Source organism: Myxine glutinosa, chromosome 11 (genome assembly GCF_964187855.1).
Source record: "Myxine glutinosa chromosome 11, kmMyxGlut1.1, whole genome shotgun sequence".
Classification (NCBI taxonomy): domain Eukaryota; kingdom Metazoa; phylum Chordata; class Myxini; order Myxiniformes; family Myxinidae; genus Myxine; species Myxine glutinosa.
In genome coordinates this window covers 60,628,971-60,651,039 of record NC_136271.1, presented here as the reverse complement: position 1 = coordinate 60,651,039, position 22,069 = coordinate 60,628,971, and the positions used below count along the sequence as shown (strand labels likewise).

The 22,069-nt window shown below is 44.5% G+C and overlaps 1 protein-coding gene across 1 annotated transcript in view; it reads left to right on the top strand.

Moving 5' to 3' along the window:
* The window catches only part of RASSF1 (Ras association domain family member 1), a 285,057-nt gene that overhangs the window by 157,248 nt on the left and 105,740 nt on the right, over window positions 1–22,069 (top strand). The window contains exon 2 of the mRNA XM_078786708.1: window positions 9,924–10,033. Within this exon, the coding sequence (XP_078642834.1) occupies window positions 9,924–10,033 (110 nt within the window). The remainder of the gene's footprint in view (window positions 1–9,923; window positions 10,034–22,069) is intronic.

The window sequence follows — 22,069 nt, the reverse complement described above, 5'->3', positions numbered from 1 at the left end:
GGATTGGTTCCATAACTCGTGAAGAGGTACCTGCCATAAAATAACCTCTCCTTCAAGGTCTTCCTGCTGGTGGACAATGTCCCAGGCCACCCTTAGGAGCTGAAGGTGGCCCATCCCAATGTTGAGGTCGTCTTCCAGCCACGCAACACCACCTCCCTAATCCATCCACTAGACCAAGGGATAATTGCCCCTTTCAAATCTTATTGTACCCACCACACCTTCCCTCACAACTTGAAGGCAATGGAGATCGACCCTGAACTTAGCATTGGGAAATGTTGTAAGGACTTCAACATAGTCCACTGCATCAGTGCCATCAAATATTCTCTGGACGAAGCAAAAGCCTCCACCATCAACGCTTGCTTGCAAAATCTATGGCCACAGACAGTCAACGACTTCAGAGGTTTTTACCGACAACACCGAAGAGAGGCGGAAAATTTCCGGGTTGGCACAGGAGATGGGAGGGGAAGGCTTCGACAACATGGAGCCTGAAGAATTGGAGGAGCGTATCGCCTCGCATGGGGAGGAGCTAACTGAGGAGGAGTTGTAGGCCTTCAGCAAGGTTTCCGACTGGTGCAGTGGAGAGGTCCAAGCTAACCTGCACGTTCCTTGCTAAGGTGCTGAAGGATATGAGGGCATTCGCTGACAAGTTGCAAGATGCCGACCCAGAGATGGAGCGATACCTCCGATTCAAGAGGGGGCTGGGTGATGTTTTGCTGCCGTACAAAGAGCTGCACAGAAACCTGCAGCACTCAGCAAAACAGCTGTCGACCACTAATTTGTTTCGCTCCGGTCCCTCCACCTCAGCACCATCAGCACCCTCACCTATGTCCCCTTCAGTGCACGACTCTGCAGCACCCTCACCTGCATCCACTTCAGTGAACGACGATCAGCACCATCACTGCATCCCCTTCAGTGCACGACTATCAGGACCCTCATCTACATCCTCTTGAGAGGAGTTCACTGGATTGTTGTTGTTTTTATTTGGAAGCACTTTTAATGAAACTGTACTTATGTGCATTCATGTTCTTAAACTTTTAAAAATTTCCCTTATGAATCATGAACCACCGTGAACCTACCTCCATTTTTCCCATTGAAACAATGCCCTGACATTCGCAGATTCATGGTAATTTTCAAGAACGGAGCCCCTTGAGTGTCGGGGTTTTATTGTACTAGTGAACTACCCAGACTATAAAGGTCTGACAAAAACCTTTATATATATATATTTTTTTTTGTATAAAGGTCTGACAAAAATGATGGGTAGGAGTTATTTTATTTGAAATTTTCAAGGATACAACAACACAACAACATGCATTTTAAGGCCATTTTCCCTGCTAGAGCGGCGGTTAGCTTTGCGGTCCCCATGACAATCTTCTCCATTTTGCCCTATTTTCTGCATCTCTCCTTGCTAACCCCCTTGCCCGCATTTCTTCTTCCACCATCTTTAGCCAAGTCTAGTAGGAAGACTAGGTCCCCCTGCACCCCCGGAGATATACTTCTAATCAGTGTTTCTAGATTGGAAAAAATGTGTAGAAAATGACTAGCTATGGCCCCAAGCTGAAAAAATGTCCCGCATACCATTTTTATGCAAATTACTGCTGCAAATTTTATGCAAAATTATGCAAATTTTATGCAAATTTTTGATGAGGAGTAGAGTTGAGGGGTCTTTGAGGGCTTCATCGAGGTGCTCTCGGTTGCAAGACTGGGTCATTCTGAGAAGCACAGCAGGGTCAGAGATCATGATGTTCTCCTCCTCAGTGAATCTCTCCATCAACAGCCTCTCCATTGCCTCACACACTGTTTTGAGGCAAAAGAGGGACTTTGCGTAGGCCTTTCCACTGAGAACACCTTTGAGAGATCCACTTGTTACTAGTTGTGCCTCAAAGAGAATCTCTGCATATCCAGAACCACGCATCTTGTGTCCAGTGAGCATCCCGATGTAGTTCATGGATGTGTGGAAGGGTCCAATCGTTACTACATGACTAGCAAATTCATTTGGCCAGCGCCAGATGATGGGAAGGGCTTTCATGCAGACACCCAGATCAAATGTATTCAGGACCCATCTCTGACCCACCTCAGCAGTTGCTGCCTCGGAACGCTTCAGTAGCTCACGAACAACTGCGTTGTCTGTGATCGGTTGGTGGATAGGCGTGCAGTAGTCGACTGTTGATTTGCTGGGTGGGGGAGAACCAGTTGCAGAGGTGAAACCCCCTAGCCCAGGCACAGGCTGCAGGCCATTGCCATGCCATGCAGGCACCAGGCACAGACCGATCACAGACAACGCAGTTGTTCGTGAGCTACTGAAGCGTTCCGAGGCAGCAACTGCTGAGGTGGGTCAGAGATGGGTCCTGAATACATTTGATCTGGGTGTCTGCATGAAAGCCCTTCCCATCATCTGGCGCTGGCCAAATGAATTTGCTAGTCATGTAGTAACGATTGGACCCTTCCACACATCCATGAACTACATCGGGATGCTCACTGGACACAAGATGCGTGGTTCTGGATATGCAGAGATTCTCTTTGAGGCACAACTAGTAACAAGTGGATCTCTCAAAGGTGTTCTCAGTGGAAAGGCCTACGCAAAGTCCCTCTTTTGCCTCAAAACAGTGTGTGAGGCAATGGAGAGGCTGTTGATGGAGAGATTCACTGAGGAGGAGAACATCATGATCTCTGACCCTGCTGTGCTTCTCAGAATGACCCAGTCTTGCAACCGAGAGCACCTCGATGAAGCCCTCAAAGACCCCTCAACTCTACTCCTCATCAAAAATTTGCATAAAATTTGCATAATTTTGCATAAAATTTGCAGCAGTAATTTGCATAAAAATGGTATGTGGGACATTTTTTCAGCTTGGGGCCATAGCTAGTCATTTTCTACACATTTTTTCCAATCTAGAAACACTGATTAGAAGTATATCTCCGGGGGGTGCAGGGGGACCTAGTCTTCCTACTAGACTAAAGTCTTTCTCGGTCTTCCCCGTCCTCTACTTCCCTCTACATTCATTTCCATCACTCTTCTCAACCAGTCACTTTCATCCTTTCTCAACACATGACCAAACCATCTCAACCTGTTCCTCTTCACAGCATCAATCACAAGCTCTATTCCCATCATCTTTCGCAATTCATCATTTGTCTTCCCCTCTCTCAACGATACTCCGCACATCCACCGAACCATTCGCATTTCCACCCTTTCCAGCCTTCGTTGCTGCTCTACATTCATGACCCATGTCTCGCTCCGATAAATCATAACACTTCTCACACATGCAGCATACACCTTTCCCTTCAGCTTCAACGACACTCCCCTCCTCATCAGCACGCCACTCAGTTCCCGAAACTTCTTCCATGCACATCTCACTCTAGCAACCGTTGCCGAGTCCGATCCACCTTCTCCATTCAGCATGTCTCCGAGGTAGCAAAATGTTTTCACACCTTCCAGCTTCACGCCGTCTCCAAGATCCAACTCAACATTTCCTCCATCTGCAGCTCCCTCTGTGCACACCTTACATTTGAATGTAGCTGCCACACTGGTTAATGACCCTCTCAGACCGCTACATATTTGATGAACCCACTCAGCGCACATTGTACATTGAATGGAGTTCACTCCGACACCCTTCCTGCACACAGCACATGGCCACTTCCCAGTTCTTTCCACCTCACCACATGCTTTACCACTTGCCATCACCTTTGTCTTTCCGATATTCACCTTCAGACCTTTTCTCTCCATACATTCCTTCCACTTGTTCGTCTTTTCCTTCAGTCCATCCATACTTTCCGCAATCAACACCAGATCATCTGCATACAACAACTCCCACGGTAAACCCTCCTTTACGTTCTGAGCCAGCACCTCCATCACAGTTACAAATAGTAGTGGCCTTAGTACCGACCCCTGATGCACTCCCACCTTCACCTCAAACTCACCACTGTTCCCGTCCTTCGTCCTTACAGCTGTGCGCGCTCTTTTGTACATTGCCCTCACTACTCTGATCAACCATTCCTCCACTTCTAACTTCCTCAATGCCCATGTCAATACTTAGCGTGGAACCCTATCGAATGCTTTCTCCAGATCAACAAACCCAAGAAACAACTTCTTCCTCTTCTCCATGTACTTCCCCTGCAACTGCCTCACAATGAAAAGCGCGTCTGTCATTCCTCTTCCTAGCATGAATCCAAACTGCATTTCGTCGATATTCACCTTCTTCCTTATCCTCCTCTCCAACACCCTTTCCAATACCTTCATTCCATGCTCCAATAACTTTATCGTTCGGTACGAGCCACACTCCAGAGGGTCACCTTTCCCCTTGTATAGAGGGACGAGGGTACTCGGTTCCCAATCCACTGGAATGCGGCCTTCTTTCACCACCAGATTACAGATCTCTGTCATTCTCTTCACACCCCAACTTCCTGCTGCCTTCAACATATCTCCCACAACTCCCGTCGGCCCTCCCGCTTTTCTACTCTTCATTGCTTTTATAGCTTCCTCAACTTCCTTCTCAGTTATCTTCCCTGCCGGTCCTAAAACTGGTTTACTCTCTCTGTTGCCATCCCATTCATTCTCTGTATTCAACAGCATTTCCATATATCTTTTCCATCTTCCTTTAATTCCATCTGGGTCCACAACGATTTGTCCCACTTCATCCTTCAAGCAACTCACCCCCATCACATCACACCTCTTTTCAAGAAATTTTCAAGGATACTGGAAGATAATATGGTGTTTCGCAGCAAGAAGCACTAGTTTAAAACGCTACATGTACAAATGTGACGTCATTGTACACCGCTCCTTTCCGATGCCATCTCCAGGCGCTGCATGACGTCATTTCCAGGCACTGAAGGGGACCTGAAATGACGCACGCTGAAAGGGAGTACTCAGTTTTCACTCCGGTTTCTTGTTACTTGGCCCATTTTTTTTTTTTTTGCAAGTATGTTGATCACTCCGGTTTGTGTGTTTGTGTTTGTGTTTGTGTTTGTGTGTTTGTGTTTGTGTTTGTGTGTTTGTCTGTCGACTCACTTATACTTGCCTACAGGTCACAATTTTAAACCGATCTTCACAAAACTTCACCAAATGGTAGAGTTCGTGGTCTGACAAAATTCTGTATATTTTTGAGGTCAAAATGTCAACATAGGCCAAAGGTCAACCAATTTTTTAAAATTTCTAAAATCCTGAATTGTCATCCAATTGACTTGAAATTTGAATGATTTTCATATCAGCTAACTAAATTCAACCACCGACTATTTTTGAGATCAACATAGGTCATAAGGTCAACATAGGCCAAAGGTCAACAACAATTTAAAATTTCTAAAATCCTCAATTTTCATCCAATGGACTTGAAATTTGAATCTGATTTTCATATCAGCTAACTGAATTCAACCACCAACTATTTTTGACATCAACATAGGCCAAAAGGTCAACATAGGCCAAAAGGTAAACATAGGCCGAAGGTCAACCACTTTTTTCAAGTTTCTAAAATCTTCAATTTTCATCCAATTTACTTGAAATTTGAATAGGATTTTCATATCGGCTAGCTGAATTCAACCACCAACTATTTTTGAGATCAGCATAGGTGAAATGGTCAACATAGGCCAAAGGTCAACAACGATTTCATATTTCTAAAGTCCTCAATTTTCATCCAATTCACTTGAAATTGGAATGGGATTTACATATCAGTTAAAGCCCTGGTGTTGGGCTAGCGGCTAGGGTGCCGGCTTAGGATCCTAGGATCCTGGGTTCGAATCCCAGTCGTTCGCTGAATTAACGCCAGGGGGGTTGACTCAGCCTGTCATCCTTCTGAGGTCGGCTAATTGAGTACCAGTTCACTGGTAATTCCCTGTTTGTCGTTAAAGGCGGCAAAAAGGGTTGGCGTCAGGAAGGGCATCCGGACCTAAAACATTGCTTCAAAAAGGGGACCGAAAAACAACAACAACCACGGTTCCCGAAAAAGGCCAACCCCCGCTTTGCGGGGAAAAATGGCCTCTGAAGGTGGTTATATTATTTATATTTATTTACATATCAGTTAACTTAATTCAACAAACAACTATTTTTGAGGTCAATATAGGTCAAAAGGTCAACATTGGCCAAAGGTCAACCACTTTTTTCAAATGTCTAAAATCCTCAATTTTCATCCGATTGACTTGAAATTTGAATAGGATTTTCATATCAGCGAATTGAATTAAACACACAACTATTTTTGAGGTCAACATAGGCCAAAAGGTCAACAAAGGCCAAATTTCTAAAATTGTCAATTTTCATCTGATTAACTTCAAATTTGAAGATGATTTGCATATCAGGTCACTGAATTCAACCACTAATTATTTTTGAGGTCAAAAGGATGCCCTGCTGAGTGCCATTCTACTTTGTTCTGTTTTGCCAAGTGTTGCTCTATGAGTGATTTTTCATTTGTTTGTTTGTTTTCTTGTTTGATTGTTTGTTTTCTTGTTTGATTGTTTGTCTGGGCGATATCTCAGCCATCCTTTGAGATAGGGAGCTAAACTTTCGGCACAATAGTGTGCACGCGCTTTGGCAAAAACAGTATTTTTTGTTTTTTGATGAGTCAATTAATTGATGAGTTACTCATATATAATTGATTAATTAAGAACTTATTTATTTCCTTTCTCTTCTGGGTAATATCTCAGGCACCATTTGAGCTAGGAAGCTGATATTTGGACATGACAATGACCAAGTGATTTGGCTGTAAAGGCTTTTTGGCTTTTTGATTAATCAATTAATCAATTAATCGATTATTAATTTAATTATTCCATTAATGAATTAATTCATTCATTTTTCTTTAAGTTAGAGATTCGGATGAAACGGTGGTGGTTTCGGTATTCTGTTAGCCAATTGATTAATTATTAAATTATTTTATGAATCCTATTTTTTTTTTTCATTATTAAACTTTTCTTTTCTTTTCTCTCTCATCTGGGCAATATCTCAGGCACCTTTTGAGCTCGGAAGCTGATATTTGGACACGACAGTGACCAAGTGATGTGGCTATAAAGGATGTTTTTGATTTATTGATTAATCAATTAATCCATAAATTATTTATTAATTAATCAATTATTATTTTTATTTTTTTGATTACTGGCTTATTTAATTTTCACAAAGTTACAGCTTCGGATGAAGCACTGGTGGTTTAGGTATGCTATTAGCCAATTGATTCAGAAAATATTTTATGATGATTATTTATTGATTTTAATTTTGGAATTAATCAATCAATCAATAATTATTGAACACATCTCCCTCACAATACAGTCTCCATGCACTGCATGCTGGTATTGCCTGGCGCCGAAGGTGCTGGAGGATGTTATTTATTTATTTGGCATGGGGGCGGGGTACTTTGAATGTATCTGTACTTGTTTTCTTTGTTTTCAGGGACGTTTTGTTTTGACAATGCCAAAATGCCTCGTGAGAATGCCAAAATCTGAAGCCTTGGCCTAGCATCAGGTGTACTTATATCTTCTTTATTTATTAGAGTTCCTGCAGACATAAATTAACACCCCCCTACGGCCTACACCATTTATTGTTTTTAAAAAGTGCTTCTGTACACCCCACTTAAGGCTCAGTCTGCAAGTCACCATCTGCAATTCCAACAAAAAAGATGTAATTACTCTTTTATGGAAAATTATTTTCGAAGTTTTTTATCCTCATAAATAGACTGTAGTGAGCACACATTCGTGTGAATGATTGGCCTTTAAAACCCCTCAAATCGTCCTTATGATAGGGGACAGACAAATACACAGGTACACACTGTGTTTTATATACAATATATAGATATTACACTATTTATGTAATTTTAAAATATATTGTCTTTTCTACAATTCCTACTGAAATACGTATTTAAATGTGATATCAACTCTATTAGTTAATTAGTTCATCATGTCCTGCGAGGGAAACTTGACGGCATCAACTTTATACACCACTCTTTATTTATTATTTACTATCAGAGGTAGGCTACCCTGCATTCATTTCAGCTGAATTCATTCCAGAGGTACCCTCCCTGTATTGATCCTAGGATCCCAAGCTAAATTCCTTCCGCACCTTCCACCTTGTGCGGAAGGAATTTAGAGTTTAGAAAAAAAGAGATACAATATGATTTGTAATACTGGATACCACCAGGTGGAGCTATATGATTCACATTTATTTAAAGAGAATTGTGGTCTTCCCTCCACCCTGAACGGCCTACCCTATAGGTTTCAAAATGTTTTTTTGCATTTTCATTTGCCAAGAGCATTCTAGCAGTATGCAACATGATGGGGTTACTACCGGTGGGGCTGATCATATTGATAGACAGAAGAAGAAGAACCACCTTTAGAGGCCATTTTTCCCCGCAGGGCAGTGGTTGGCCTTTGTCCCCCCCCCCCCCTCCCCCCGCAGAGCAGGGGTTGGCCTTTTTCGGGCACGGTGGCCCCCTTTTTGAAGCAATGTTTTATGGCCGGATGCCCTTCCTACCGCCAACCCTGTTAGTCACCTCTTGCGACACACAGGGAATTACCAGTGAACTGGTACTCAATTTGCCGACCTCAGGAGGATGACAGACTGAGGACAAATTATATAAAAGTTGACACCAATGCTGGTTGAAGCATTCTGGGTAAAACCAAGATGGCGGCCAAAAGTCATGTATCTGAGGAACATGAGGGTGTATCATTAAGTGCATTGTGGGGGAGCTCATTGAATCAGCTGCGATTTCCCAGGAGACTGACTGAACAATTTATTTTTGTGTGTCTTTCACATACGTGTGCGTGCTTCACGGGTGCAGTGTGTTTATAAAAAGTGGCCATGAATTGGTGACCAGTTTCGAGTGCATTCTCACCTGCAATTGCTGTCACTAAAGCGATATTACATTAAGGGAAATTGTAGAAGATTTGTTCTGTTTTTTCTCTCAATATGGGGTTATCATCAATGTGCAGGACTATCGTGACCTGATACACATTAAAACGATGAGTGATACACAGACATTGGCTAAGTATGTATAACTTTACTGCGTGCTAATGTCTTGCCCTCACAAGGCAAATGTGGCCACTATTACTCAAGTGGATATGTGTTGGGAACTTCTACGTATGGGTCTCTCCTCCTCTCTCGAAAATAGTCGAACACTTACCCTCCTCCTCTCTCCAGTGCACTTCACTGTACCACAATTGGAAGTGGTACAATACAAGTAACTCCGAGTACAGGCGTCACTATCCATCGCAACCTCTCTTGGGAGACCACATCCCAAAACTCGCCCCCTATGGTTAGCCGATGCCGTGCTCTTCTCCTCAGAACCAGCTCATCACAATGTTTAAGGCCTTCATGTGAAGTACCAATTGGGTATGACTATGAGTCCCCACCTTCCATCTTGCTCCCCTGGATGCAGACAAGTCCACGGCTTTTCAAATAATTGGCATCTCCTGGCAGGAGACCAATTCACAGGGTCTGCTTTTCACCCTCCCCATTCAGCTTATTGAACTCTCAGTTTTGTATCACCTCATTTCTGGCCTCGTTCCACCTGCCCTCTTTTCCACTCATCCTCCCACGCCCACCACAATCGCAAACATTCCTCCAGAAACACACACCTAGTTTTGCACATGATTGCACATATTCAATCCAAAACAATGATGCCACATACAGTCCAGCCTTGTGACCTTGTGATTGCCATCTCGTTTTGAGCATTGAAAACATATCTGCATGTGACATTAAGCTTCTGACTGATGAATATGTCAAAACACATCCTGAAATGGCTGCATAGCCATCCCAACTGTTTATACGCAGATGGCATCGAAGCACGACCACATCTATAGGACAAGTGTGTACATGTAGCACTGCAATACCTTGAATAAACTCCACTGATGTAAGTGTGTACATCAGTGGAGTTTTTTGTTTTTTTTCAAAAAGACAGTCATGTACTTTCCATTCAAGAAACCATCGTTATGTGTGTGCGTCATGATTTACCTGACCGCAGATTGCAAGGTCACGTGTCATACACGCTGTCGGGAGGACATTCAGCTGGACTGCCAACATCAAGAGGGACAGAAATCCTTTGGTGACCAACAGGAACATCTCCCAAAAGAGGTGGGAATCACACCTCAACTCGTCATAACTATTCTGTACCATCACTGTTCGTGGATGATACACACTCATTCTCATTCTCATTCTCCCTCTCCCTCTCTCTGGGCACACACTCACCTTTTTTTTTTTTTTTTGCTGAATCTCAAATATAATGCAACAATCTCCCAAGAAAAGTTTGTGATTTAAATGCAGAGGCATGTTATTGGCTAACTAGCATGTTATTGAAGTCTCGGGGACACTTTAGTTTGCAATGAATCGATTCAAGGTCAAGATACAGAGTAATTAATCTACGATTGTGATCGCATTGCGTTTCGGTCCAGAAAAGGTTTGTAAGAAAAACATTGTTACTGCAAAAAGTACTGAATTCATTAGGTTTGCCTCACTGACGTATTTGCTCTTACACTGCTTTGAGCTGAGCAATAGGTGTCTGTCACATGAAGGTCATTCTTTGTTCTTGCTCCACTGGGGTTTGACTGATGTTTCCTTTGTTTACTCTGCTTATTCTGCTTCCCGTCGTATGTCGAGCACATTCTAGTGGCATCTGTTGTCACGTCAATGTCAATTCCTCGAGGCTCCAGGTTCATTTCCAGATCACAACGGCATCTTTAGAAATCCCTACTTTCAAACTGTTGCAGAGGAAAACATGGTTCTTGAGGAAGTGCCTGGAATATTGCTATGATGAGCCAGTCTTCCTCGTTGATGATTCAGCACCTTAATTCCTGGAGGAATGCATTCCCCTAGCACGTTAAGCTTACTTCCAGTACTTGAAGTTTCCATGAGTTCAAATGTGGCATACAATGCATGAAAGTGAATGTTTATTTGTGCCTGAACACGTCCCGTTTACAACAGCCGGGTAAATTGGTAGGATAGCTTTGAGGTATAAGCTACGCACTCGCTTCTGAGCTGTCTCACTCAGAGTCGAGTGCGCGTACCTCTAGTCTATCATACCTTTTGGCTAAATATGCATCATTGTGTAAATATGCATCAATATTGGTGGATCATCAAAGATCCCGCAGCGTCCTTTGCGAAAAGTAGGCGAGCTATTGCCCGCAACCTGAACAAATCACAAATACCTACTCTAACTTAAAGGGGGAACTGCAGTGCTGCACCCCTCCGAGGACTTTTGCTGACCTGCAGCCATGGGCGAATTACCTGTACAAATTTGTCATTGAAGGATGCCTCGATGTGCAGAGCGATTGACACAAATTGGTGCGGAGTTTGGTTGTGCTGTTCATGGAATTTTAGAGTTTCCTTGAGATGCAGGGCAGTCTGCATTGGATACTGCTGCTACTTATTTCAAGGCCCAAAATAATTTCCACCTTATTGTGTGATTTGACTGGGAAAATTGGGAAAAAGGGGCAACAAATATCGAATAAATCAGTGTTTCATTTGAGGGTATGCATGTAAAAGAGATATCAATCAATGTATAGAGATACAAATCAATCAAATGTACCATACTCTTGACAGAGCATTGGTGATGCCAAAATTGTTCTTGTGCAAAGGGTTTTTTGAATACAGAGTCAAAGCTCGTGGAAGAGTGAGGACATTGTATGGATCAGGATGGCACAGGACAAAAGGAACAGTACAGAAGGGGGTTGGGTGGCTAACAGCTGAGTTGAAGAACAAAATAGAGGCAGATCTAGATAAAAGAATGGGTGTGGGGAGGGATGACCGGTAGGGAAAGACGCATGGGTGTGCAAGATTGATACAGAAGGAAAACGGGGGTAGAAAATATAATGGTTTTGGATGGGGGATGACCTGAGATGGTGGTGAACAGCCGTTGTGAAGACATGGACAGAAGATTGAGATTGATTAGAATGTGGAAGTTGGTTCAACAAATGGGGGAAAAAAGAACGCTTCCATCCCTTCTCTCACTCCAAATGGCACCACTGCCGAGTCCGCTGGTGAGAAGACCAAATGCCTCAATTTCTGTGTTTGCTTCCAGATCTTGTGTCCCTAACCCCTCACTCTTGGTACCCACCCATCCATGTCATACCCAACGGCCCCTGGACAATGTACTTTGCATGTGCGAAGGTTTTTTTAATCCCTCGACTCTTAACTCTTCAACTGGACAGGATGGCATCAGCTCACGTGTGCTAAAAACCTGCTGTGCTGTTCTTGCACATTTTCTTTCTGCTCTTTTCATCCCATCATTTCCTTGGGTCATCTTGCATCTGCTTAGAAATCTGCCAACATCACTGCATTAGATAAAAAGGTGCAAAAACATATCCCCTGAACTACAGACCTACTGTACTTCCAATTATCAGCAAGATCATGGAATCCATCATTGCAGTTGATATGAAATCCTTCCTTTTCTTCAACAATCTCATCTCAGATCACCTATTTGAATTTATGACCAGGTCACTCTACCTTAGACATGCTGCTTCTACTCACCTGACAATGGATGCATGAGGCCCTCAATGTCAAAAATGAGAGCAGAGCCATCTCTCTGGTCATATCTCAGGCTTTTGGTACAGTCTGGCATCCTGCCTTGCTCTCCAAACTGTTTTCTGCCTTTGGCATCCAAGACCAACTCCACATATGGCTTTCTGACTTGCTCTACTCCCGTAGCCTGCCATGTGTGGCTCGGAATGGAATCCTTTAATCTCCTCTTCCTGTCAAGGCTGGAATGCCTCAAGGCAGTGTTCTGGGCCCAGTCCTATTCCTGATCTTCATCAATGATCTCTCTGACTCTCTGGACAATCCTCTTTGTCTATTTTCTGATCACCCCACTCTCTGCCGTGACATCCCTCATCTTTCAGACTGGCAGGCTGCAGCTTCTTCCCTTTCTTCAGACCTAGAAAACATCATGACCTGGTCAAACACTTGGAATGTGTCTTTCAATCCTGACAAATCTCACACTCTCACTCTCTCTCCGAAAGGACCGCATGGAACCCCTACCCAGCCCCCCATCTAATTTCTTAACAACCCTCTTGAGGAAGTTCAGTCATTCCATTTATACTCCTTGGTCTCGCCATCAGCCATGACCTTTTTTGGGTAAACCACATTTCATAGTTGACATCCAAAGCCAGCTGCCGACTGGGCATCTCCTGTGATGCAAAGTCCTTCCTTGGCACACCTGCACTGCTTTACACCTACAAGGGCTTCATCCACAGTTTGATGGAGTGCTTCTCTCCCCTCTGGGCTGGCCACCCTGCCTCATAACTTCCTTAGCCTGACGCCGTGGAAAGCAAGGCCTTCAAGTTTATTGGGATTTCCCGCAATGAAGCTGAGTCATTGAAGTCAATCTTTGATTGAAGTCAATCTTTCATTGAAGTCAATCTTTCATTGAAGTCAATCTTTTATTGAAGTAATTGAAGTCAATCTTTCATTGAAGTCAATCTTTTATTGAAGTAATTGAAGTCAATCTTTCATTGAAGTAATTGAAGTCAATCTTTCATTGAAGTCATTGAACGCAAGCTATCATTTCGCCATCACAGACAGATCGGTGGTCTCTTTATCTTCTACCACCCCCTTTCTGGTATTGCACCCTCTGCGCCTTCTCTGCTTGGTTCCTTCCACCTCCCCCCTTCCCACCCCACCTCCAGGTTTCCACAGGACATACGCCAGTCCACCAACAAATCCCTTCTGGTGAAACTCCCAAAATCCAGGATCACCTCCACTCATGTGTTTCTTTTTTTACCCTCACTAGAGGGGAGGGTATTGCATTTTGGTCCGTTTGTCTGTCTGTCTGTCTGTCTGTCTGTCTGTTTGTCTTAACAAAATACGTATGCTTTTCTCTGCAACTGTTGGTCCGATTGACAGGAAATGTTCACCATAGTGTGGTGAACCGTTGGCCATCCACCGTTTGCCCTTCACGTGACTCGTGGTGGTCCCTCTCGGCTCTCCCCCCGTTGGTATTTTTGTGCACATAAGATTGTTCACGGTTCTGTTTAAATATTATTTAAATATGTATAACCTTTCCCCTTCAGTGTTTTACTCAGTGGTATTTTACAACACGCTGTTTTTCTTCCTATTTAAAAGGCTTTTCTCAATTTCCTCTCCAACTCATTCCACCTCAAAAAAAAGAAATTCAATATCTTATACGTCTCCCTCACTACATGGTCTAAATTCACATTCATTCCATCCCTCCTCCATCATTCTGAACCGGATTGCTAACTTGAAAATCACAACAAACCCAATTTGTTTTCAATGTTCGTCTTTCATTAATCATCCACTTTCTAAACTCCCCTCTTGCCCCTCCCATCCAAATCCCTCCCCTTGCACCTACACTCCTAAACTCCCCCCTTGCCCCGCCACTCTTAAACCCCCCCCTGCCCCTCCACTCCTGAACTCCCCCCTTGCCATTCCACTCCTGAACTCCCCCCTTTCCCTTCCCCTCCTAAACTCCCCCCTCACTCCTCCCCTTCAAAACTCCCCCCCAACCCCTCCCATTCAAATCTCCCCCCATACCATTCCTCTCCAATTCTCCCTCCTCCCCCCTCCTCCTCAAAGCTGCCTCCTCCCCACTTCGTCTCCCTTCTATCTCATACCTCCACCCCCCCCCCAACCTTCTTCTTTCCTCTGCCCCCCCTCAAACAACCCCTCACTGTGCCTCATCCCTTCACCTTCAAACCTTTCATCCTCCTCATCCTTCCCTTTCTTGGAACTCTTCTGCAATCGCTGACACACTAACAACTGCTCTCCCTACCTCCCCCTCTCATCCTTCATCTTACCCTACTCCTCCCCTCCCCTGTCCTGTACCCGATGCTCCCCCTCTCTCTTCATTAACGGTATGGACCTCAAACATCCGGGGCCTTCGCTCAAACCTGACTGATCTCTCCATACAGGTTGCTTCTGACAATCCAGACTTGATCTGCTTAACAGAGACTTTCCTCCTTCAAGATGTCTCTGATTCCTTAATATCTCTTCCTGGTTACTCCCTCCTCCGGTATGATAGACCTGAGCCTCGGCCTGGTGGTGGGGTGGCTATCTTTATCAAAAACTCTCTTCCTCACTCTCCTTGCACTGCCCTCTCTCCTCCTCACCCCCAGGAGTACCTCTGGCTACGGCTTCCTCTCCGCTCCCACCTTTTGTTCATATGTGTTCTGTACCGTCCCCCAAACAGTGATGACTCCATCTACATTTCACTGTCCGACAACATGGACCAACTTCTATCCACTCATCCCAACTCTCTCCTCCTCATATGTGGTGACTTCAATTGTCATCATGCCACCTGGTTGGGTGTGGGTTCCTCTCTCACCAGTCATGGCACCTCAGCAAAGGACTTCTGTGACTCCCTGGGATTGACACAATCTGTCAATTTCCCGACCCGGATCTCAGCCAATGGAGTATCTTCTCTTCTAGACTTGGTTATGACTAACTTCCCTGCTAATGTCTGCTGCTCTTCTTCTGCTCCAATCGGTTCTTCTGATCATGTGCTTGTCAAAGTGGACATCTCTCTGGCCATTCTCAGAGAGCCTCCTCAGCGTCGACGAGTCTGGCATTTCACTCAGGCCGACTGGGACTGTCTTCAAGCAGCCATCAATCGTCTGGATTGGTCTCCCATCTCCACTGCCTCTGACATCAATTCTTCCTGGGAATTCTTCCAAAGCAAACTGATCTCTCTCATGCACAGATTTATCACCATCTCGCCTTCAGTTGTCTTACCCTTCCTCCCGTCCATGGTACACTGAATCTTGTGGTGAGGCAGTTGCCCTGAAACAACTTGCCTTTGCCTCTTGGAAGGCTAATCCAACTGAAGGAAATCTCAGTTCCTTCCACCAAGCTCGGAACAAGTGTGTGTCTACCCTCAGGAGTGCCAGGAAGCACTATCTCTCCTCACTCAAGAATGAACTCTCAAACCTGTCTCCTTCCTCCAAATCCTGGTGGCGTCTGGTCAAATCCGTTTCTGGTGTTTGTTCCCCCTCCATCCCCTCCCTTACCTCAAATGGCCACACAGTTGACATCGCACGTGACAAAGCCGAATGCCTCAACTCTGTGTTTGCCTCAAAATCCTTAGTCCCAAACCCATCTCTCTCTGTTCCCACCTTTCCCAGTCGAACCAAACTGCTCCTGGACTCTGTGACCTTCTCTCCTGACAAGGTGGAGGAGTCTTTGTCAAACCTCGACTCTGATTCTGCAACTGGACCAGATGGCATCAGCCCACGGGTCCTAAAATCCTGCTCTGCCGCTCTATCTCACCCTCTCTCTGTTCTTTTCACCCTATCTTTTGCTCAAGGTCATCTGCCAGCATCCTGGAAATCAGCAAACATTACCGCTTTACACAAAAAGGTGCAAAAACAGATCCTTGCAACTACAGACCAATCAGCCTGCTCCCAATTATCAGCAAAGTCATGGAATCCATCATTGCTTCGGATATGAAATCTTTCCTCTTCTCCAATGGCTTGATCTCTGATCATCAATTTGGTTTCAGACCAGGTCACTCTACTCTGGACATGCTGCTTCTGCTGTCTCAACAATGGATGGAGGTCCTCAATGCCAAACAGGAAATCAGAGCTGTCTCCCTTGACATATCACGTGCCTTCGATACGGTCTGGCACCCAGCTCTGCTCACCAAACTCTCCTCCTATGGTATCCATGGAAATCTCCATGCATGGCTTGCAGACTTCCTCTCTGGTCGTAGTCAACGTGTGGCCCTGAATGGATTTCTCTCATCTCCCCTTCCCGTTCAGGCTGGAGTTCCCCAAGGCAGTGTGCTGGGACCTGTGCTTTTTCTGGTCTTTATCAATGATCTCTCTGACTCTCTGGAAAATCCTCTGTATCTCTTTGCTGATGACTCCACTCTCTGTCGCTCCATTCCTCTTCCCTCAGATCGGCAGTCTGCAGCCTCCTCACTCTCTGAAGACCTGGACAAAATCACAGACTGGTCAAACATGTGGAACATGTCTTTCAATCCTGACAAATCTCACACTCTTACTATGTCTCTCCGAAAAGATCGACTGGACAACCCTCCCATCTACTTTCTCAACAATCCTCTCCAAGAAGTTCTGTCGCTCAAGCTTTTGGGTCTCACCATCTGCCATGATCTTTCTTGGGAAAACCACATTTCCAAGCTGGCCTCCAAAGCCAGTCGCCGACTGGGCATCCTCCGTCGTGCGAAGTCCTTCCTAGGCACACCTGAGCTCCTCACCACATATAAGGCTTTCATCCGCAGCTCAATGGAATACTGTTCTCCCCTATGGGCTGGTGCTCCTGCCTCACACCTGGCTCGGCTTCACGCTGTTGAATCCAAAGCTTTCAGAATCATTGGAATCTCCCGCGATGAAGCTATCTCTGAGGGCCTTTCACTCACTCACCGCAGGCAGGTAGGTGGTCTTTCTGTCTTCTACCGACTCCTCTCCGGCCTTGCTCCCCCAGCTCTCTCTGTGCTCTGTCCCCCAAATATTCCTACAGGTCGCACAAGATCTGCCAGCCACCCTCTGATGGTTAAACTGCCGAAATCTCGGCTCTCTGCTCACCTTCACTCTTTCATTCCTCTTTTCTCCCGCCTCTGGAACAAACTCCCACACTCACTTCAATCACACTCCTCGCTCCAGGTCTTCAAAACAGCTGTTCACCACCATCTCTTATCTTCCCCCATCCAAAACCTTGATCTTTTCTACCCCCACTAATTCACCCCAGATCCACCTTGTTTGAAATTCCAACTTCTTTCCTGGAAGTCTTGGCAGTGTCCATATGTTTTATACCTCTCCCACCCCCCCCCCCCCTTCCCATGCCTACCCCCCAAAGCCCTCTCCCTCCCACAGTTCTCTCGATGTCTCCATGTCTCTCGGTCCCTGCTCTCAAATGTTGTGTTTGTGTCCTTCCCCCTCTCTCCCCATCTTGTCTACCGCTCCCGATGTTATTTGTTTTGTGTGTCTGTTTGTCTTTCTGTGTGATTAATGTTCGCTCTTTCACGAGCCTCGATCTTGTATACAAAAAAAAAAAAAAAAAAAAAAAAAAAAATAGGCGTTCCTAATCCTGTGTATTTTTTCCGTTATAATTATGACGCCATAGGTCACGTGGTATGGGTGCCATTGTGGAATAAAACCAAAAACGTTGCAATCTTCCAAAGTGCTGCGTAGAGAAAATTGAGACATGGCTCATTGTAAAGAACTCTCCATGGGGAATAACACATGTTAATGATGATTGATGATGTCATAGGTGCCTCCATTATGACGTCAAATTCGACAAGTACAAAACTTCAACCGAACATGATTAAATTTCTTGATTGGACCTCATCGGTCACGTGGTTCAGCCGCCATTTTTTTTTTAAACACAAAAGCCTTAAAAACTACTGAAAACCCTTTTTCTCCGAAACGGCTGAAGAGATTGAGGCAAAACATTACATGCATAATCGCATACCCATGACGAACAAAACGTTCCGTGACTATCACGTCATAGGTCACATGGTTTGGTGGTTATGATTTTTTGAAGAATAAACCTTTAAAAAGCCACTCCTCCAGAACGGTTGAACAGATAAAATGGAAACCTCATACATATGTTCCCCATGCCTCGGAGATACTATGGTGTCCTTGAATAATTCATACATCATATGGTTTGACGGTCACATTGGATTGAACTAAAATCTTTTTAAAATGCTATCTCTTCAACTGCTTCAATTGATCGATGTGATAGCTTCAAAGTAATACAGAACACATGTTTAAAAGTGGAACACGTGTTTAAAATTTCAACATGATTGGTCTTACGAAGTTGTTGTGGGCAGGCAGAAGTTGTTTTGTGTTTGAAGAAGAAGAAACTCCACTATATTATCTTCTCCAGCCATGTGAGTTTTCAATATATCTATTAATTTTGTCCTGTTTGACGTCAGTGGCATCCTGTCTATTAATTACGTATGTCTATTTATTTTGTACTATCGGAATGTACCTTTCGACCCATTGGACCTTTGAAGAACCTTTAAGACCCCCCAAGACCCTTAAGACTACCAAGACCCCAAAATACCCTGAAGTGGACCCTGAGGACCCAAAAGACCCCGAGGTTCCAAAATGACCCAAAAGACCCTGAAGATTCCGAAGACCCAAAAGACCCTGATGACTTATAACACCCCAATGACCCAAAATACCCCAAAAGAGGCATAGGACAATGATGACCCAAGACTCCGCAAATGCAAAAGACCCCGGGGACTCAAAATACCCTTGGGGGAATTTTGCCTTATTTAAAATAATATTTTAAAAATATGTTACTGAATTCGGTTTTATAAAGAGGACGTTATGTGTCACGCTGTCTAATGAAAATGGGGTTGTACAAAATAATGAACTAATGCACAAAACAATGCATAAAATACACCACACAAATGCGTCCTGGCGAGGGTCTGCAATCTCTGATCTCTTTCTTGTTTTCCACGTGTGGAACCAACTTCCACATTCTCTTCAATCTCGTACTTCTCGTAATCTTCTCGTAATCATGTTGAAATCTCGTACTCCAGGTCTTCTCGATGTCTTTTCACCACCATCTCATATCACCGCAATGCAATATCATGATATTTTCTACCTTCATTAACCTCCACCCCAAAGCCTTCCTCCTTCCAAATTTTCACTTTTCCCTTCCTGAATTTCCTTCTACTAGGGCATTGCCCGTACGTGGGTGCCCGTTCCTTGCCAAAAAAAAAAAAAAACGCTACCCGTACGCTCTACCCCGCCCGTACGCCCGTAAACAAAAAATAACAACGCTCTTCGCTTCCGCCCTTCGCTCTGACTGAATTGGGAGAAATAATGCGCATAAGAAATCGAATTACGTACCGTAATGGCGGTCAGCTCGTAACGCGCACACTGTCCGGAAGTTCGCATATCGCATATCTATCTATCTATCTATTAATGCCCAATTATTCAATTATCGCCAACGTATTTTGGCTTTTTGCAATTTAATCGCAAGGAAAAGTAGAAAGAGAAGAGGGAAAAAAAGAAAAGCCTTGCCTTGCTGCAAACAGCTGCTGCAAACAACAACAACATGGAAGGCTGCACTGTCCGGAAGTTGGCATATCGCAGTTACGATTATTTTAGTGTTAATGGCCAATTATTCAATTAGCGCCAACGTATTTTGGCTGTTTGCAATTTAATCGCAAGGAAAAGTAGAAAGAGAAGAGGGAAAAAAAGAAAAGCCTTGCATTAACGCATTAACGCTTGCATTGCATTAACGGTTCGGCACACGTGATAGCTCGCTGCTCTCTGATTGGTTGAAGCGTTTTTTGGACATAGCTCGGTAGGTACTTGTCCGATTAATTACAAACCTTGAAAAGGCACATCCTCGGGTCCCCAGCAATATACCTGGCAAGTTTCAAGTATATCGGACCCGTGGTTGTCGAGAAACAGCGGTCACAGACAAACACACAGACACACAGACAGACACACAGAGATTACTGGCATTATAGATAGATATCCGTCTTGTTTACCTCCATTGGTCCTCCCCTCCTGTACCCCCCATTCCTCCCCACACCTATTGTTGGTCCAAATCTTCCTATATTTTGTCCTTCAACTTTGCTGTTGGTGTTTTCCCCCGTCTCTGGACCGTTACTTTTTTCCTGTTGCATCCTGATCCATTCTAGCTCTTCCACGAGCCTTGACTCTGCAGTATACCAAGAAAAGTCATCAAGTAAGCTTGTTAAAAACTTCTCCCTGCATACGCGCTCCGATGTTGAAAGTTTTGTGTTAATCGCTCAAGCGGTTGCAGAGAAAACGAATTGAAAAGCAAACAAAGGTGAAAAGGTGAGGGCGGAAGGAAAAAAGGTGAGGCCTTCGGCCGACGTTCCACAACATGGTCAGTGGTGGTTTTAGACGCCTATTACTAGCTCAATTCAGCCATATTGTTGATTGATTGACCAAGGAGTTGAGTTGAATATGCGTGAATTTTAAAGCGTGCCAGCGGATGCAGTTAGCTGATTGCCAGCAGGGCCATTGATGCTTCTCACGAATCTGAAAGAGCTTGGAAAGGGAAATAAACAAGGTGAGCTCATATCGGATGCACCTGCGGCCTTCCATTGTAATCTTGCTTTTGACCTATCCATCCACCAAAACATATATTTAACTGGGATTCAATATTCTGTGATTCAATATTTTACTGAACATATTCTGTGAGCTAACCTATCACTGTTGAATCTAGCAATTTACCCAGGCTCGAAGGCCTGCTATGTTATCAGTCCTTTCATACAACAACTTTTTTTGTTAAAGTGGAAACCACTGAAGAAGGCTTGGACATCCATTGTCATTCAGAATGACCTCCTGCAACAAGGGAAGGGAGTAATAGTCATGAACCACAATGAGTGAACGAGCATCACACGCAGATGAGACTTGGTGGGGTTTCCACCCTGGTGGTCAATTCATGAACCAGCTGCGTTTTTACTGGCAATCCCATTGAATCGGTTGGTACTTTCTGGTAGGATAGCCTATAGGTATGCATGCTCATGTCTAAGTTGTCAAGCTTGGGTTTGAATCTCAGCTCCCATCTATAAACGGTCATCCTGGTTTTTCGCATGTCGGGCGAGGAATCGATGTGTGTGCTGTTCCTCGGGTGTCCCATCTGTCAGCATTAGTTGGTGGATGTTAAAGATCCCACATTGTGCTTAACGAAGAGTAAGTGAGCTATCGTCGGCACTATTGACAAATCCCAGAATTTCTGCCCTACCCCTAGAGGGGGCACTGGATCAGCGGCAAAGCTGCTGCCCCGGTAAAGGTGCTGCATCTGAAAAAATAAGCTGATTCTTTACCGACATTTCAATATCCGCATTGCATGTCTCCTGAGACTAGCTTGACTTCCTGAGGATTAGAATCCATCCAAGTCGTTAATACTGAGCTTTCAACTGTATTTGAATCCGCAACTTCTGGAATCCCAATCCATTGTTCTCAACATTGTACCCAACTGATATAACCGCCTCTTCGCGGTGGTTGTACCCCCACCCCTTCCTGCCCAACGCAAGTCAGGGGCCAAGTCTTCCCCATTATTCCCTGCTACCCAGATTCGTCAGGGAAGAGAGGTCATGGCCAGAGTGCTGATCGGTCCTCATGGAGCGTGGACCGGCCCTTTCCCTCTTGGCTTTATCTCCTCTCTCTCTCTCTCGCTCTCTGTTTCCTTCCCTCTCTCCCT